The sequence below is a fragment of the Trichosurus vulpecula genome, chromosome 2 (assembly GCF_011100635.1).
Source record: "Trichosurus vulpecula isolate mTriVul1 chromosome 2, mTriVul1.pri, whole genome shotgun sequence".
Taxonomy (NCBI): domain Eukaryota; kingdom Metazoa; phylum Chordata; class Mammalia; order Diprotodontia; family Phalangeridae; genus Trichosurus; species Trichosurus vulpecula.
The window spans coordinates 247,609,159-247,626,398 of record NC_050574.1 but is presented as its reverse complement, the minus strand read 5'-3'; the positions used below and the strand labels follow the sequence as shown (position 1 = coordinate 247,626,398).

At 37.4% G+C, this 17,240-nt stretch overlaps 1 protein-coding gene across 1 annotated transcript in view; it reads right to left on the bottom strand.

The window, feature by feature from the left end:
• GULP1 (GULP PTB domain containing engulfment adaptor 1) overlaps positions 1-17,240 on the bottom strand; it is a 149,614-nt gene that overhangs the window by 19,597 nt on the left and 112,777 nt on the right. The window contains exon 8 of the mRNA XM_036742634.1: positions 2,202-2,340. Coding sequence (XP_036598529.1) covers positions 2,202-2,340 — 139 coding nt within the window. The remainder of the gene's footprint in view (positions 1-2,201; positions 2,341-17,240) is intronic.

Here is a 17,240-nt window from a genome sequence, read left to right as displayed (position 1 = left end):
GAATTTTGAGATGATATGGACATGTCAACTTTAAAGTTTTACTGACAGCTCTGAACTAACCCTAAAGTGGCAGAGATAAGAGTTAGTCTGTACCACACCCAAGACCCTATAAAAACTAGATCTCAAGCTCCAGCTCCCTAAGTTCTCTTCCATCTCCATCAGGTCCAAGCTGCTGACTGCTGCCAAATCTAATATATCATCTCTCTGCCTCTCCCCCTCCCCATCCTCTTCCTCAGTCCGCCTGCCTTCACCATCCCATCCACTGCGCCCACGCCATCTGCATCTGTATTTTCTGTGCTGTTTGTCTCCACACCCTCTGTAGTTATTAAAGTGTGATTAAAGCTGTTTCCTACTGTGATTGTGGTCTTTCCCTCTGAGTACCCAAAGAACCAGGCATGCCTGCCTCCATTTCATAATTTCATGAAATAATTATCAGTTTATCATCCCTAGTCATTTGAATAGAACAGAAGAATGGAGGATGTTAACAGCCATTTCTTCATGTAGTCTCCTCCACCAGAAAGTGAGCTTCTAGAGAGCAGGGACCATGTTTTTTGTCTTTATTTCTATTCCCATGACTTTATGCAATGCTTAGCATGCAGACAGCCCTTAACAAATGCTTGCTGACTAAGTAGGAATTCAAATGGTTTTCTGATCACAACTTAAGTGAGGGTTGAACTGAGAGCCTCAGAAGAGGCAGAAAAATACAGAGAAGTTCAAGGAAATGACCAAAGAGCTGCTTTTCCAGCTCTAAATCTTAATGCTAATTACTATAACATAAGCTGAAGGTAAATATTTATTTTCTTCTCTGAGGAGCTTGGATGATGGGAAGAGTTTTGACTGAGACAGCTGACTGAGGAGAGCTGTAGTTATCCTCTGGAAGGGACTCTTATTTACCCCTTCCCCACCCACCCCCTATGGATACTCTGCCTCCTATGGATAATGAAGGGGTTGAAAGATCTTGCTGATAAAGCTTCTTCTGAAAGAAGAGGCTTGGTAACCACAGCATTCTTAGCAAATGTTAGGGCATTAGGTAAGCAGAAAGTGAGCTTGGAAAGAAAAACAGTTGAAAGGGAGCTGTGATATTCAGCAATTATCAATGGAGACACCCAATAGGAAGCAGCTGGGAAGCAATGCCCAGGGAGAAACAGAGTTCAGTGTGCTGTAGTGTCAGAAGTGTGAGTTGCGCCTCCATGTATGTTCCATGTTGTCACCATGTGTGTAGCCCCATACATGATTACTCTGCATGTCTATTCTTTCCACTGAGAATATGCGTATTTGTGGTTTAGGAAACTGGACATTTGGAGGGGCAGGGAGGATGTTCTGTTGCTACTTTTACAACTCTGCTATTTCATTAATTGTCCTTGCTTCAAAATATTTACTCGGTTCAATTAATAAAAAGAAAACCTCTTTGGGGGCTCATGGGTAATATTTTTAGAAAGCAGTCTTACTTACAAAACACCTGCAACCTGGGATAGCTTTCTGAGTGGATTAAGTTACTCCCTAACCTAGAATAGTCTTCACCAAAGTTCTCTGGAACAAGAACAGTTTTAGAATGAAGATTACAAACAAAACAAAAACAGATGCTCTATGGAGCCTCAAGGCTCAGCTCAAGTATCATCTCCTACCTTACAAAGCCTTTACAATCATCACCCCCACACCCCCAATGTTGTGAATTCTCTCTCTCCTCAGATTAAGTTGTTTTTACATGTATGAATATATATAGAATCCTCTGAGAATTTAATCATCATGAGGAAAAGGACTACTTATTTTTTTCTCTGTATATCCAGTGCATAGCACATAACAGATACACAATAAATGCTTGCTAGAATTGATGTTAAATTGAAGGGAAAACAAATTGAATATCTCATGCAGTAAGGTAAATACATATATATATATATATACATATATGTTTGTGTATATGTATGTGTACATATACACATACCCAATATATGCATACATATGAGGCTTTTCAAGTTTCATTTCCCACCCAAAGATTTCAAATTGTTTATAACTGCAGGATTAGTAATTTTGCTTATAAGTTGGAATGAACTGGCTTAGGGGTATAGAGTTTAACAAACAAGATATTTTGTTTAGAGCAATAAGAAGTAATAAAACCTAAAGTATATAGTAATAAGCATTGTTTGGTTTGTTATGAATACCACAGACAAAACAATAGGAGTCAGAACTGTTATAAAACGTACTTATCTCTGTCGAACGACTGGGTACTGGAGGAGGCTGTGTACCATTGCGAGTAGGTGTTGATGACTGAGGAGTTATGGGAGAAAAAGGAACCATATCGAAGATGTCAGTGGAAGGTGATTTAGGTGTCACACTGGCTGCCTGTAATAAGGATAATGACTGTTAGGGTAATATTTCATGTGAACAAATCATAGTCTTGAACTTACAGCAAACGTAAGGAAAAATTAATTACAATAGAAATTTTAAAGAGAAACTAGCAAAGGAGCCAATAGCTGTTCTTGTTATAAGTTTAGAGAGGATGACAACATGTGTGGAGGACAACAGCAGTTAAGTATACTGAGATGAATACCTTTTCCACATAGGCATTTGGCCACGTCCACCAAAAGCTCTACAATGTGCTAGGCACTGGAGACACTTGGAGATACAAGTACGAGGACTAAACAACTTGTTCCAATGGATTTGGAAAGAGAGATACTAATGGAAAAGATAATTGCTGTTTTCTAGAAAATAATAACATAATCCTTCTTCTCTCATGACTAAAGAATGTTTTTAAAGGAATCTATATACTAACTTTTAAATATGTATAATTCATTGTTGAATTTTTGATTAGGGCACACCCAAGATTTATTCTCTTATTAAAGACCCCCATTTTAAAAGTGACTGCTCATTGAACACAAAGTTTATGAATAGTCAAACATGTTAATGAGCATTCATAATCAATGTCACTACTACTGCCCAGAAGATCCAATTTTGCTATTTATTTACCTTGGTGATCTTGGACAAATTACTAATCTCTCTGGGATTCAGTTTACTCATCTGTAAAATGAGGTGGTTGGACTACTTGGCTTCTAAGACCCCTTCCAGCTCTAAATCTACAAGCTTATAATAAAAATTTCAGGGAACTACTGAGTAATTTGTGAGGGGAAGATATATCCACCATTTTCATCCATAATATACAAATAAAATATATACTACATTTTCTGTGAAAGAAAACTCTAGAAAGGTGAATCACATCTTACAGGTGGCTAGGTGGCACAGTAGATAAAAGCAACTGGGCCTGAAGTCAGGAAGACATGAATTCTAATCTGGCTTCAGACACTTAATATGTGATCATGGACGAGCCACTTAATCTGTTTGCCTTGGTTTCCCAGTCTATAAAATGAGGATAATAATACCTACTTTGCTGAGTTGTGGGGATCACATGAAATACTTGTAAAGTGCTTAGCACAATGCCTGGCACATAGTAGGTGCTTAATAAATACTTGTTTCCTTCCTTCCATGCCTTAGCAGTTGTCTTGCTCTTGAAAATCCCCTAAGGGCCCTGCTTTGGTGAACTCCTTTTGGAACCTCCAATTTGAGGAAATGTCTTGCTCACATTCCTTTCCTTGCTGCCTTCTTAAGTCTCTGGACTTCTCCACTGTGTCTCCTCCTCTCCACCCCATCTACTTTTCAGCTATCTTTTATGTGTTAATTAATTAATTAATAAGAATTTATTAATAAAGAATAAGAATATCCATGAGAACTGAGATTATCTTTCATTTTTCTTGTATTTGTATTTTCAGCTCTTAATACAGTACCTGGAACACGGTAAAAAAAAGATGCGTGTTGACATATCTCCTCAATGGCAGAACTAGAACCAGAACCAAGGTCTTTTGGGTCCCAATCTCAGGTATTCTTTCCATGATACCATAAGAATGGGAAATAAATGAGGTCAGGCTGGAGTAAACTCTGAGAACTCTGCCCAGTTTTCAGTAAGAAGTAGGTTTGAGTTAGATCAAATGAAAGGAAGGAAATAGACTGAGAAGGTGATGTACACTTTTGAGCGTTGCTCAAATCACATAGTTATGCATGTCCATTCTTTCCACTGAGGGCGTGCTGTCTGAAGTAATATGAATTTCCAGGATATAATATCCAAATATATCTAACAAAGTATATTCCGTAGCCCCATATAAATGGCCTTTGATGTACTGGGTATAATTGTATAATGGAACAAAAGCTGATCTTGGAACTCTGGTTTTAATTGTGAAACCATATGAAAACCACTTAATCCATTTGCAATGTTATGTGAAAAATCTTTGATTTGGGGAGTTTGGGGAACTCCCTTCACCAACAGAGAAAGCAACCCAAATATGACTTAGTACCTAGGATCATAGAGCTAAAGTTAGCAGGAAGCTTAAAAGCCACTTAATCCAACTTCCTCACTTTTAAAGAGGAAGAAATTGAAGCAAATTCTAAAAAGTTGCCTGGGACAAAAAAAAAAAGGTTAAGTAAATTATTTAGGATCGCAAAGCTAGTAGGTGTCAGGGGTTCAATTTCAATTCTGGTCCTCCTGAGTCCAAACGTAGCACTCTTTTCCCATACATCTTGCTTTGGTAATCATGCTACAGTTATGGTGATACAATACTGGTCTCAGGGAGTGGTTATGAGAAAAGTTCTTTGAGAACCTTTAAGAGTCATCTATATAAATGTGAGGTATTATGATTACTACCACTGCTCTTCTGTACTAATGTAACATTGAAATTAGAATATTCTAGATGGATCGATAATAACCTTTCCTTGTTCTGTGTTACTGGGAACTTGGACAAGCCCCTTAAACTTTCTGTTTTCCAATTTCCCAACACTCACTTAATATGAAAGTTGCCATCTATCCAACAATACCAGTAACCAACATTTATATAGCACATTAATATTTGCAAAGTGTTTACATATTATATAAAATTTGATGTCATCCTCGCTACAACAGGAAGGTACAATTATTATGCCTACTTTGTAGATGAGGAAACTCATGACCTGAGTGGTTAAGTTCAGGGTCACATAGATTTGGGGAGGGGGGAGTTCATAAAAATTACTTTTATTTTTTATTATATTTTTGTCTTTATTTTTTTTGCATTCTTTTTTTTTTAAAATGCAATTTATTTATTTAACATATTTGGTTTTCAGCATTGATTATCACAACATTTTGAATTACAAATTTTCTCCCCATTTCTACCCTCCCCCCCACTCCAAGATGGCTTATATTCTGGTTGCCCTGTTCCCCAGTCAGCCCTCCCCTCTATCACCCCCCTCCCCTCTCATCCCCTTTTCCCTTCCTTTCTTGTAGGGCAAGATAAATTTCTATACCCCATTGCCTGTGTATATTATTTGTAAATAGTATTTTCTTTTCACCCAATTATATGTGAAAGCAATTTTTAGCATTCCTTTTTACAAGATTTTGAGTTCCAAATTTTTCTCCCTCCTTCCTTCCTAAAATAGTAAGCATTTGATATAGGATATATGTGCAATCATGTAAAACATTATTTCCATATTAGGCACAGTTGTGAAAGAAGAAACAGACAAAAAGAAAAAAACACAAAAAATAAAGTGAAAACTGTAAGCTTTGATCTGCATACAGAGTTCATCAGTTCTTTATCTGATGTGCATAACGTTTTCCATCATGAGTCATTTGTAGTTGTCTTGGACCATCGGGTTGCTGAGAAGAGCTAAGTCACACATAGACGATCATCACACAGTGTTGCTGATACCATGTACAATGTTTTGCTGTTTCTGCTCATTTCACTTTGCATCAATTTGTACAAGTATTTCCAGGTTTTTCTAGAGGAGACTATTCCAATAGTTCAGATGTGAGGTGATGAGGGCCTACACTAGAGTGGGGCAGTGTTAGAGAACAGAAGAAGGCATATTTAAGAGATGTTGCAAAGATGAAAATGACAGGTCTTGGAAATAGATTGGACATGGGAGGTGAAAAATATGAGTTGAGAACAACTCCTAGATTGTGAGCCTGAGGAAGTGAGGAGAATAGGGAAGAGTTTAGGGGGAAAAACAATGAGTTCCATTTTAGACACGTTGAGTTTAAGATGTCTACTGGGGATCCAGTTCAGTATGTCTAAATGACATACTGGAGATGTGAGATTGAATGGAGATGTGAAATGTCTGAAAGACAAAACTGGAGATGTGAAATTAGAGGTCAACAGAGAGTTGAGAGAGACTTGGGGTAGACTTCAGTTTTCAGCACAGATGGTATAATTATGTCCATGGGAGCTTATGAAATCACTAAGTGAAGTAGTGTAGAGGGAGAAGAGAAGAGGGCCCGGGACAGAAGCCTGAGGGATACCAACAATTAGAGGGTATGTTCTGGAAGAGGATACAGCAAAAGAGACAGAGAAGGTGTGGTCAGATAGGTAGGAGAGCAAGGAGAGAGTGGTGTTCTGAAAACTTAGAGAGAAGAGAATATCAAGGAGAGAATAATCAACAGTATTAAAGGCTGCTAAGAGCAGAGAAAGATCAAGAAGAATTGGGATAGGGAAAAGGCCACTGGGTTTGAATAATAGTTCATGAGTGACTTTGGAGGGAGCAGTATAAATGGAATGATAAGGTTGGAAGCCAGATGTAAGGGGTTAAGAAGAGAATGGGAAAAGTGAAAGTGGAGGCCCATATTGTTGATGGCCTTTTCAAAGAATTTAGCTACAAAAGGCAGAAGAGATATGCTAAGACAGTTAATGGGGATGGAAGGGTCAAATGAGGGTTTTTTCAGGATGAGAGAGACATGGGCATATTTGTAGGTAGAGCTAGTAGACAAGAAGAGACTGGAAATAAGCAAAAGAGTTGGAGAAGGGATGGAATGGGATCAAATTAACAAGTAGAGGGGATTAGCCTTGGTACGGACTAAGGTCACCTTATCATGTGACAGGAGTAAAGGAAGAGATAGTGGCAGAAGGCAACTGAGGAGCGAAGGGGGAGGTCATGATTAATGACCTCAATTGTTTCTGTAAATATGAGGCAACCAAAGTTCTTAGTTGAGAGAGTCAGGGGAAGGACAGCCATGGGACATTTGAGAAGAGATGAGATGGTTTGGAAGAGCCATTGTGGAGAGTGGATAGGAAGTCAATAAGGTAGATATAGTAGGATTGTGTAACAGAAGCGAGGGCCCCAGTTGAGTTTGTGTAACATCAATTTTTAATGGACCCAGTCAGAAGGGTTGGGTGATTTTCTCCATCTTCATCTACCAAGATGTGTGAAGGAGTAAAGGAAGCAAATGGTGAAAGTGATCCAAGGATGAGGATTAGGTGGGCATAATTATTCATATGATAAGGGCACTAGGAATACAAGAAATGAGGACAGTGTAGAACTGAATTGAATCGCCAAGGGGTAAAGATGGGGGAAAGAGGAGTGGTTAGAGTATAGGAAATGGCTTGGGAGAGAACTAAAGTGTCAAAGGTTTGGAGGTTATGGTGTGGACTAAGAGTAGGGTTTTGTAAGGGAAGGCAGAGGGAGAGATCAAAAGTCAATAGATTACGATTGGATAAGGGGATTTCAGAATTCTTAGACGAAGAAGTTGAATATTTGTGGGGGGTAGCAAGATCAAGGGCATGACTATCTTTGTATGTGGCTGAAGTGGGGTACAGGAGTACCTTGTGGGAAGAGAGTAGACTGAAGAAATGAGTGATTAGGAAATGTTGAAATACCTTAGTATGAGGGCGGGAGTTGGGAAGGAGAGAAAAACTGTAAGCCAATTATCAAACTCATTGAAGAAGAAAGAAAAACAACCTAGGGATACGTAAACAACAGCTACCAAGATGTTGGTTGGGTAGTAGAGATGAATATCAGGGACCTCAAAGGGAGAGAAGTTGCTGAGTGATAGAGGAAGGGTGAGAACCTGAAAGTGGCAATGAAGAGCAAGGAGTATTCCAACTCCCCCTCCTTGATCTATGAGCCAAGGGGAGTGTTTGAAGGTGCAGCCAGTACTGGAAAGGGTGGCCTGGGAGGTATGTCATTAGTGAGGAGCCCCGTTACAGTGAGAGCTAGTAAATGGAAGGAGTGGGAAAGGGAAAGATCTAAGAGGGGAAGTTTATTGCCTATGGAACAGGCATTCCAAAGGTTGCAGTGGAAGAGCTGGGTGGTATTTGGTTGAAATTCTGATGCAGGAAGGTTAAGAGGTATGGCAGTGATGAATCAGGTGATGGGAGGCAGGAGTTGGGTTTTGGATAATCAGAGTTACTAGGACATGAAGACTATGACTAAGTGTGAGGATGTTGGTCACTGAGTGAAGGGTGCCACTCTTCTTCCCAATGGAGGTTGGAGATCGGGCTGCAAGCAAGTGTAATATGAGATGGGAAGCCCCAGGTCAGATGGGTGACCTGACTTCCCAAATCCTCTTCCCTCCAAAGGCTGGAGGTTAGGCAGGAATAGGGCACAGCTAGAGATGTAAGCTGATTCTGCACAGCAAGAGAAAGAAGTATGATTCCTCACCAGCTTTCCTCTTCCCTCAAAGGATGCTGCAGTAGAAGGTGGAAGGCCTGAAGACAGAAGGTAGGTTGCTCCTCTTTGCACTGTTGTTCTCCACATCCCAGCTAGGAGACTGGGCTGGCAGTAGAAGGTAGACATTTCCTTTCACTAACATAGATGTAAGTCATTGCTTTGGGGCAGACAGATGATGCCCAGCCCGACCCTCTGCAGCCTTCTCTCAGGGTACATGCTAAAACAAATGGGCGATAGAAAGCCCAAGGTGCTCATGAAGCCTGAGGTCTCCTCACCTGAGGAGGGTGGCTATGAGGAAGCAATAGGAAGTAGGAAACTCTCTGTGCAGGGGAAATCCTTTCAGGCAGATGGGCAGTCCCTGGCCTGGTCCCTTACAACCTCGCCTTGGGGGACATACTGTGCCTCAACAAAATGAAGCTGATGGTCAAACTTAAGTGAGTTGTTGGAAATTAATTATTTTAATAGGCAATTGAATTTGAATTCTGATTTGCCTCAAGATTGTTCTTAAAGTGCTATATGAAGTCATGCTGATATTCATTGCACATTGTAAAATCAGAATAAGTAAATTCTAGAACAGAAAGCGACCTCAGAAATTATCTAGCAGAAGATCCTCATGTTGCAAAGGTTTCATATTTCCATAGGAGTAAGAATTTAAAAAGCTTTCCTCAGCCAGGGAGAGAATACTTTGTTAATATCCTCATTTTGGAGAGGAGGAACTTGGGGCCTGCAGACACTAAGTGACTTGCCAATATCACATGGTTAATTTCTTAATATGTGCTGTCCCTCACTACAGAATACAGCTTCTTCATTTTTGTGTCTCCAGAGCTCAGCCCGGGGTCTGAGCATTTAATAAATACTTATTGAATGGTTCCAATTCCAATTGAGGGCCATTTCCATTTTGTGAGTAATCTTTTTCACTACAACTAAATTAATTTGTAATAAACCAAAATAATGAGTATGCCTATTACATATTCTTTTTTTACTAGTTTATGACTGCCTTGTTTTATTAGTTAAGAGAGACAGCATGGCTTCGGGGCTCAAGAACTCACCTTAAACCAGGATGACAGGGGTTCAAGCCCAACCTGTTACATACACTGGTCATGTGATCCTAGCCAAGTAAATGAACCTCTCAATGCAAGAGGCAACTCTGCAAGACTAAGATGTAGAGAAGGTAATGACTTGCACCGGTACAAGAAGTTTTCTCATTTATTAATTCCCTATAGCAATGAAATCATGGGTGCAGTCCTTGTCCATGTAGAATAAAGACATCTACTAAAGTTGGGTAAAAATATAAATACATTACTATAATATAAATGGAAAAATCTACACATATACATATGTATATAAATATATGCACAGGCACAGTTTTCTAGTTTTTTCGTGTAATCAAGTTATGTATCCTTCACTATACAGTAGAATTACTAATGTCTTCTTTGCTAACTATGCTGACTAATTTACTTGTCTTTATATTAAAATACAGTGACTCCAAATTTATAGAATAGGGTCCCAGAATTTCAGTGTTCAAAAAAATCCTTATTATTTAGTCCAAGTCTCTCATTTTACAGATGAGGAAATTGAGGCTTTAAAAGCCTAAATGTGAGCAGTAGAATACTGGATAAAGAGCTGGTCTTGGACTCAGAAAAACATACTGTGTGGTCCTGGGCCAGCCAATTGACCTCTTGGTGCCCTGGGCAATTGAGCATATAAACAACATAGAAGCTGCCCATCTGCCCATCAATGGGAATTCTCTACACCAAATAATTAATAAAGCTGTTAAGAGTTCACATTTCATAATGATTTGAAGGGTTTTTTGTTTTGTTTTGGGGGGGTGGGTGGAGTGCTCTGTGGTACTTTGCTCAAAACAACCCTGGGAGAAGAGTAGAGCAAGAATTCTTCTCTCTCTTTTATGGATGAAGAAACTGAATCTCAGACAGGTTAAGTTACTTGTTCAATGTCACACAACTATTAAGTGGCAGAGCCAGGATCTTAAATCAGGTCTTCTGACTCCAAGACCAGTATGTTTTTTTTTTCCATTCTATGACCATACCTTTCAATAGCACCGGCAAAGCACAAAGTAGGGGCTCAGTAAATATTTGTCACTTTAAAAATTTTACATACATTTTTCATTTGAATTGAAATGCAAAAATAGTGGTTGAAAATCATATAAAGATTTCAAGTAGAAATTATGTATGATGTCACCAGGATTAAAAAAATAAAATAAATTGTTTCTCTATGACTCATGACAAATCATGTCTGGGTAAGGATGCTATCTTTAGTATCCTTACAAAGGGTACTGTCTTTAAAAGGTTCCCTCAATTAATGACCAAAATGGCCTAATTTAAGGGTTTTTGAGAAATTTTTATTATGATACTCATACAAAAGGTTATAATGTTTAAAATATTGCACTGAAGAGTTTGATCAATTTTAGAGAAGTATTCTAGGAAGAAATGATATTGTCAGTATACCTGGGTATTAGGATTTAAGGCCCAAAGCTATACCGAAGTCTGTCCAAATCAAAGAGATTAGGGGCAGAAGCATCATCCCTGTTTATTTGGATCAGGAAACTAGTTTGCTGAATTTGATTCCTTATAAAGGATGGAATTCAGGCTCAGAATATTCCAATCTCTGTGTATGTTTCAAAAGTGCCAGCTCTCTCACCAAGCTATTAGGCTTATGAAATACGGATGAGAAAATATAACTGCCAAATCCAGAGCAATTTAATGATGTGCAGTGGCATTTTTGGCATTAAAGACATATTCTGGTTGGTCTTTCTAAATTTAAGTGTTCTGGAACTTATTTTTAAATGTTGCTTTAACCAGATAAGAATTTTTTAAAAAAGTGAAACACATACTGTCCATGAAAAGAAATATTTTGTGTGATGGATCTTCTCGCTAAGGTCAATGTCAGGTGTCTCAAAAGTCTAGTGCACTAAGTCCTATAATGCCCTAAGACTTGGGACACCTTATGTTTAAACTGAAAAAATCAAAATTTTAGAAACTGTTCTACATAGATTTACAGTATTATCGCTCCCTCACTGGTCTCAAGTTCTGATGACTCTAGCTGGGCTGTAAGAGGCTCTATGTATGATACCTGACTTTCTGTATAAAGGGGACCTCCTCTCTACTCATCAAATGCTTAATGAAGGACAAAAATATTAAATGATGAAGACACTTAAAGATAACTTTCAATACTGTGGTGTTTTTTTCATATGTACTATAAATAAACTTTAGTCTTTTGTGGTTTGGCTTTTAAATCATAATGATGTTTTTTTCAATCATTACTTTCCTCTTCATCTGTGTATAATGAACAAATCAATGAATGCATGAAAGTACCTCTATTTAAAAAAAAACTTAATTTTTGACTAAGAGCTACAAAAACAAACAAAAAACCAAGAGCTAAATCTTTTGGCAAAAATGTAAGGCTAAGAAACTATCTTAAAATAATATTATTGTAGGGAGCAAAATTTACAAGTCTCTAGAGAAAAAAAATAAGGCCTTGAATTTATTTTAGAGTCCAAATTAAAATGGCAAACAGGTTAATTTTTGTCCCTTATAAATTATGTTTTCTTCTACATCATCAAATTGGTTCATTGTAATTCAGTCTAAAAAAGATTTGAGATTATAACACCATTATTCCTAGCACATTTTGTCTGATACTACTGGAAAATAGCATTTTCAATATTATTTAAACTGTAGTTACCTTAGGGCAGAACTCAAAACTAAGCATTCTGACCTTCAAGCAAAATTAATTAAGGGTGATTGTGGCACTTGGGTGTAAGTCTGGCTGCTAAGGAGGTCAACATGGGAGGGAATGAGGCAAGGCAAAGCTGTACCAGGAAAAGCTCACCTGGGGTGTGGGAAGGCCCCAGGATCCCACTTCAGGTAATTCTATACTAATATTGCTGCTTGTCCCAGGCATACTCAAGGAGAGATAAATAATATGGATGTCCAGGCTCTGTGTTTTGATGCATGGTACAGAAGGCAGTTTGATTCAAGTAGGTATAGTCACCCCAAGAATCAATATAGGTTCCTCAGAACACATTCCATGGTATCACTTCTGATCCCTAACCTTTCCCTCCCATTCTCAACTTCCGGTAGGTAGAATAAGAAGGCACAGCAATGTGTAAAGTGGGACTCTGGAGATGCCTGTGAGGGGCAGATGCACTTGCCCTCCTCCCTGGATGTTGATACTATGGAAATTCTGCCTAGTCACCTTTCCATTTTAGTGTATTTGGAGGGCATCTTTTTAGAAAGACTTCTTAGAGAAGATGTAACTGCAGAGATTACTCAAAAGAGAAGGCATGACTTATAGCAACAGTCTGTGCATTTCTTCATAATCTTCATATTTTCTTCATTTCCAAAGCACTGACATATCCATTATCTCATTGTGCCATTAAAATCACCTTACAAGATAAGTACTCATGACACAAACTGGAGAAACTGAAGCAGAGATTAAATGCTTTTAGCCAAGTTGAAGAATCAGCTAGCAAGACAACTATGTTAAGAATCCCAATCTAATACTCTTTAGACTATATGACTCCATTTCCTCTTTATTTTCTTTATAAATGAATAATTATGAGAAAATCCACTTTTCTGGGAGAAGGGGGGGGGCAGGAATTGTGGGTCTGGAGCATCTGCGGAACAATGTGAAAGTTTAACGTATCAAGGTTCTTCACATTGACTTTCTGCAAAATTGAGTTTCAGTAATCTTATCTTTCCTGTTGGAGCTTTTTTCAATGGTAGTTGAGAAAACAGAAAGTAAAATTATAATTATTGTTTACTCATGGTTTCTGGAAGGAAGGAAGGAAGGAAGGGAGGGAGGGAGGAAGGAAGGAAAGATAAAAGGAAAAGAGAGATCTAGATTCTTATCCATAAATATCTTATCAAATCTACTCAGTAACCACATATTAAGGTATAAAAAGACAGAATTTTATCCAGCTTGATAGGATTTTATTCAGCAAAAGGAAAGCCCAGTAACCTTTAGCAATTCAATTTTATTCATTTAACATCCTAGTAATAATGTAAATTTAATGCATGCTGCTGGCCCCAGAAATGAAATAATTATATATGTGCACAGGCGCGCGTGCGCGCACACACACACACACACACGCAGTAAAGTGAAGAATTTTATTTAACTCTTTGTGCCTGCCATTATAGAAAAACGTCCATCTGCTGGAGTGACTTGGTGGATGAGAGCAGAGTTGACCCCATTTTCCAACATAAACATGAGAAGCACTACCATGTGAAGTAATAAATGAAAATCAGATTGTTCCTAGATAATTAGTACCAAATGGTAGAAAACCCAACCTCTAATCTACTGCCAAACCACTAGAACACTGAAGAAAAGCAAACAGCACAGTCAAGTAATGGAAATTTCTCTGTGCATCTAAATGACCGTATAAAATAAGAGACCAAATTCCAAAAATCAGTTAAAACACTTCAACAGTCCAATGTTATATAGGGTTGTAGTAATATCAACACTCTCAAAATTGGTAACCACAGATGGAAACCACAATTCTGGAACTACAGTATGGCGCCTAGTATACTGTAAGTGCTCCCTTTGTGAACGACAACAACAGAGAACCCACAAATGGGAAAATTTGACCAAAAAACCCATGTCAATCCATACAACCACCCGCTGGACATGAGTGATCCTGACTCATCATGCCTATGAGGCACTGAAGAGAAATCAAGAAAGGGGCAGGGAAGCAGTTTGATCATCTCTCTGTTTTTAAATGGTTTACTATCACTTTTTATTTTAATGCTAAGCAAGTAAGGTATTTGGTATGTCATAATTTTTTTTTTGCTAGCTCTAGAATATTCCATGATCTCATTGATTGGCAACATTTACACTGTTAGGGTGTTAACCTGGATCATAAAACAATAACCACAAAGTTCTTTGGTACAAATACTGGTCAAATATGCAAAAATATCTTGATAAAAGGAACTATATGACCATGTATTTTATACTTGTTATTTTAAAATTACCCTCTTAGGATTGTAACAGAATCAAATGTACATAACTTGTAGGTCTGATGAAAAATATCTGTTTTTAAGTCCTATAAGATTTTGCTTTCTCTTGGACATAAATCATATCACGAGGTACTACTGAAAACTTCTACTGAAGACTTAGTTCACATAAAAGTCTAAAATGAACTGTGCTTATGAAACTATAAGAGCATGCCTAAGAGTACTTGTAGAAATCTATAACAAAGGTTTAGATCTAAAAAATAATTCTCTCAGACTTGCCATCAAACTTACATTTGGAATAGAAAGTCATCTGGAAAAACCAATTTGGTTTTCTATTTCATTAAATGTCAACTTAAGGCATATTTTAGTGTTGGTTAGATGCTGAAATACTTTTTCAGGAAGTCTGATAGAAAGAAGAATTAAAACATATACTTATGGTTATTTCTTAGAAGATGTGCATTCTTTTATACAATGGATGTATTGAGTAGATCCACAATTGAGAGGAGAGGTAGGGAATGATGGTAGTTGCCAAGGGCCTAACAGGCAGAGGAATACAATATGGAGAACAATTCTTTTCATAATTACATTTTAAAACATGGCCATATTTTAACATCAGTGAAATCTATTCTCCACTGTGTACAGCTATTTGTTTTATGATGTCCAGTTCTATGTGGTAATTTGTTATTGTAATTTAAAATTCTGTAACATAGGGGTCAGTGTCTGAAGGTCCTGGAACTTTTACCTTCTATCTTTGGCCAGACTATAGACACACTGCCCTCTACTTATGAAGAGAACTTTCAGTGAGACACATTTTCCTTCCTCAGATCCATGTCTCTGAAGCAGAGTAAGAAGAAAATGTCAAAATAATAATAAAATAAATATGGAGGCATAAAAGGTCAAAAATCTCAAGGGAAATAATGAAAAAAGTGGGAATGAAAGGGGCCTAGCAGTGCCAGTTCTCAAATTATATTACAAAGCAGTAATTCTCAAGATAATTTGGTAGTAGGTAGAAAATATAGAGCTCAATCAGTGGAAAAGATTAGCTATACAACATATGGAAGAAAATGTAACTAGCACTCTAGTACTTGATAAACACAAACACTCTACTCACTATATATATATATATTATATAAATATTATATATATAATATAGATAGATAGACTATATATACTTATGTATATACACACATATATACACATATACATATACTATATATATGTATATATGTATATATATTTATTTGACAAAAACTGCTGGAAAAGGGCCATAGCCCAACAAAAACACAAATACCATGTGTCGGGTTTGGGGAGACTACAGATCAGCAACTGGGAAGCCTATCCTTCCAGTTTCTGATTATAAATGACAAGGGCATATGTAGTCAAGTAAGCAGAGGGTATTCTTAATAAATAAATAAAAAATCTCTAAATGTAGCATACTAGTTGGCCAGAACTCACATTTATACCTGTGATCTACTGTTTAGTCAAATGAGAACTGAGAATACAACTCAGAGTTATTTGGAATTTAACTTCTCATTATCAGTGATTTTGAGCATTTTTCATACAGGTTTTTGGTAATCTATATTTCTTCCTTAAGAACAAAATTTTCTTATCTTTTAATTGTATCTATTAGGAAATAGTTCTTATTTTCATGTTTTCAAAACTAGTTTCCTTCATGAATGTCTTTCAATTTTATGCAATCCAAATTTCTCATCTCCTATTTTCATCTGTTTAGTCAAAAACTCTCCCCAAACTAGCTGCAAAACCATTTCCTTCTCTCTTTTTATATCTGGGATCCATAACTATGTGGTATTGTATATGGTATGAGATGTTGGTCTAAACATAATTTCTGCCAGACTGTCTTGCAGTTTTTCAATAAGCTTTTGATGAATAGTGAGTCCTTACTCCAGTAGTTGAGATCTTTAGATTTACAAAATACTGTGCTACTATGTTTGTTTTCTTCTATATGTTGTATACTTAATCTTCTCCACTGACCATTTCTCTATTTTTTAACTAGTAACAAAATAGTTTTTGACGACTACTGCTTTGCATTACATCTTGAATTAAGAGACTGCAAGCCTTCTTTTCTTCCACATCTCCCCCATTGTTTCCCTTGTGATTCTTGACCTTTTATTCCTCCAGATAAATTTTATTATTGTTATTATTATTATTTTTAATCAATAAACAATAGGCAATAAACATTAAATACCTACTACAATGCCTATTACAGTCATTATGTTAAGTGTTGAGGACATAAATACAAAAAAAGAAAGTTCCTACTTTTGAGGACCTTACATTCTAAAAGGGAAAGACTATATACAAAAGGAAATGGAAAAGAGGGTATACCTAATGTGGGGGCATGGTGGAGAAGTCTCCACATAGTACAGCCAGGTAAGAAATGAGGAGATGTTAGAGCTGAGCTCTTTTCCTAAATGGAGGTTTGGAATTTATGGCCCCACCATCTAATCAGAGAGGCAGAGGTTAGTGATGAGGTGGAGTACCACTGTTGCTGAGATCTTAAAGGATGATGAGGTTATCCCAATAGTAAGCATGGCAGAAAAGTCAGAGAAGTCCCCAAGTAATGCAGCCAGGTGAAAAATGAGGAATTAGATGTCTGACCTGAGCTCTCTCCTTAAAAGGAGGTTTGGTTTGTAGTTCATGACCCCACCCTCTCATCAGAGAGAAAGAGAGGATGGTAAACCTTTGTTAGTTTAATTGGTATGGCCCTGAGTCAGTAAACTAATTTAGGTATTATTGGTATTTTTACTATATTGACAACCCATAAGCAATTAATAACTTTCTAATTATTTAGTGTTGTCT